Raw genomic sequence first — 1,263 nt, forward strand, 5'->3', positions numbered from 1 at the left:
TGGAGGACCTCAATGGGGTGGAAGACACCAGGAGTTGATGGGGGGTCACCAAGACTTGGAGGGCCACCAAGAGGAGGTGGTTGGCCACCAAGACTTGGAGGGCCACCAAGGGGAGGTGNGGCCACCAAGACTTGGAGGGCCACCAAGGGGAGGTGGTTGGCCACCAAGACTTGGAGGGCCACCAAGGGGAGGTGGTTGGCCACCAAGGGCAAGTGTTGGGCTACCAAATGACCACAGTTGGCCACCAAGAGTTGGCACCCAACCCCACCCGAGCCCATCCCCGTTCCTCACCGTGGTTTTCAACCAGGATGGAGGGTCACCAAGGGGAGGTGGTTGGCCACCAAGAGTTGGAGGGCCACCAAGAGGAGGTAGTTGGCCACCAAGGGCAAGTGTTGGGCTACCAAATGACCACAGTTGGCCACCAAGAGGTGGAGGGCCACCAAGAGGAGGTGGTGGGCCACCAAGAGTTGGAGGGCCACCAAGAGGTGATGGAGGACCTCAATGGGGTGGAAGACAGCAGGAGTTGATGGGGGGCCACCAAGAGTTGGAGGGCCACCAAGAGGAGGTGGTGGGCCACCAAGAGTTGGAGGGCCACCAAGAAGAGGTGGTGGGCCACCAAGAGTTGGAGGGCCACCAAGAAGAGATGGTGGGCCACCAAGACTTGGAGGGCCACCAAGGGGAGGTGGTTGGCCACCAAGACTTGGAGGACCACCAAGGGGAGGTGGTTGGCCACCAAGAGTTGGAGGGCCACCAGGAAGAGATGGTGGGCCACCAAGAGAAGATGGTAGACCACCAAGGGGAGGTGGTTGGCCACCAAGACTTGGAGGGTCACCAAGTGCAAGTGTTGGGCTACCAGATCACCACAGTTGGCCACCAAGAGTTGGAACCCCAAGCCCATTATCCCGTTTCTCACCGGGGTTTGCAACCGGGATGGAGGGGCTGCCACGGTTGTGCACGGCGCGGCAGCGGAAGGGTTGTCGGAGTTTTCCTTCCGTCAGATCCATCTGAAGGCGGCTGGCGGCCCGGTAACCGCGGGCACCGGGACCGGCGGAGGGGAAATCCACGCCGGTGACGGTTCGGTTGGAGGAGTCGTACCAGGAGAAGCTGATGGATTTGGGGAGGAAGTCGAAGGCGGCGCAGCCGACGGAGTAGACGGAGGCGGATTGGGAGCACGGGACGAGAGGGAAGAGGCGTGGGGCGGAGAGGGAGGTGGAATCTGGGGGGGGAAATGGAGAAATGTTAGAGAAGGGTGGGAGTTGGGGG

At 61.6% G+C, this 1,263-nt stretch overlaps 1 long non-coding RNA gene and 1 gene segment (V, D, J or C); one reads left to right on the forward strand and one right to left on the reverse strand.

The window, feature by feature from the left end:
* Positions 1-1,259, reverse strand: part of LOC110391769 — a gene marked incomplete at its 5' end in the record, with an annotated part of 4,946 nt that extends 3,687 nt beyond the window's left edge. The window contains 1 exon segment of the C gene segment in view: positions 862-1,259. Within this exon segment, the coding sequence occupies positions 862-1,259 (398 nt within the window).
* LOC110391770 lies at positions 5-845 on the forward strand. Its single transcript, XR_002434165.1, has 3 exons — positions 5-76; positions 153-565; positions 605-845. It is a non-coding gene; the product is annotated as an uncharacterized LOC110391770 (long non-coding RNA).
* Positions 1,260-1,263: the final 4 nt, after the last annotated feature.

Source organism: Numida meleagris, unplaced genomic scaffold (assembly GCF_002078875.1).
Source record: "Numida meleagris isolate 19003 breed g44 Domestic line unplaced genomic scaffold, NumMel1.0 unplaced_Scaffold500, whole genome shotgun sequence".
Taxonomy (NCBI): Eukaryota; Metazoa; Chordata; class Aves; order Galliformes; family Numididae; genus Numida; species Numida meleagris.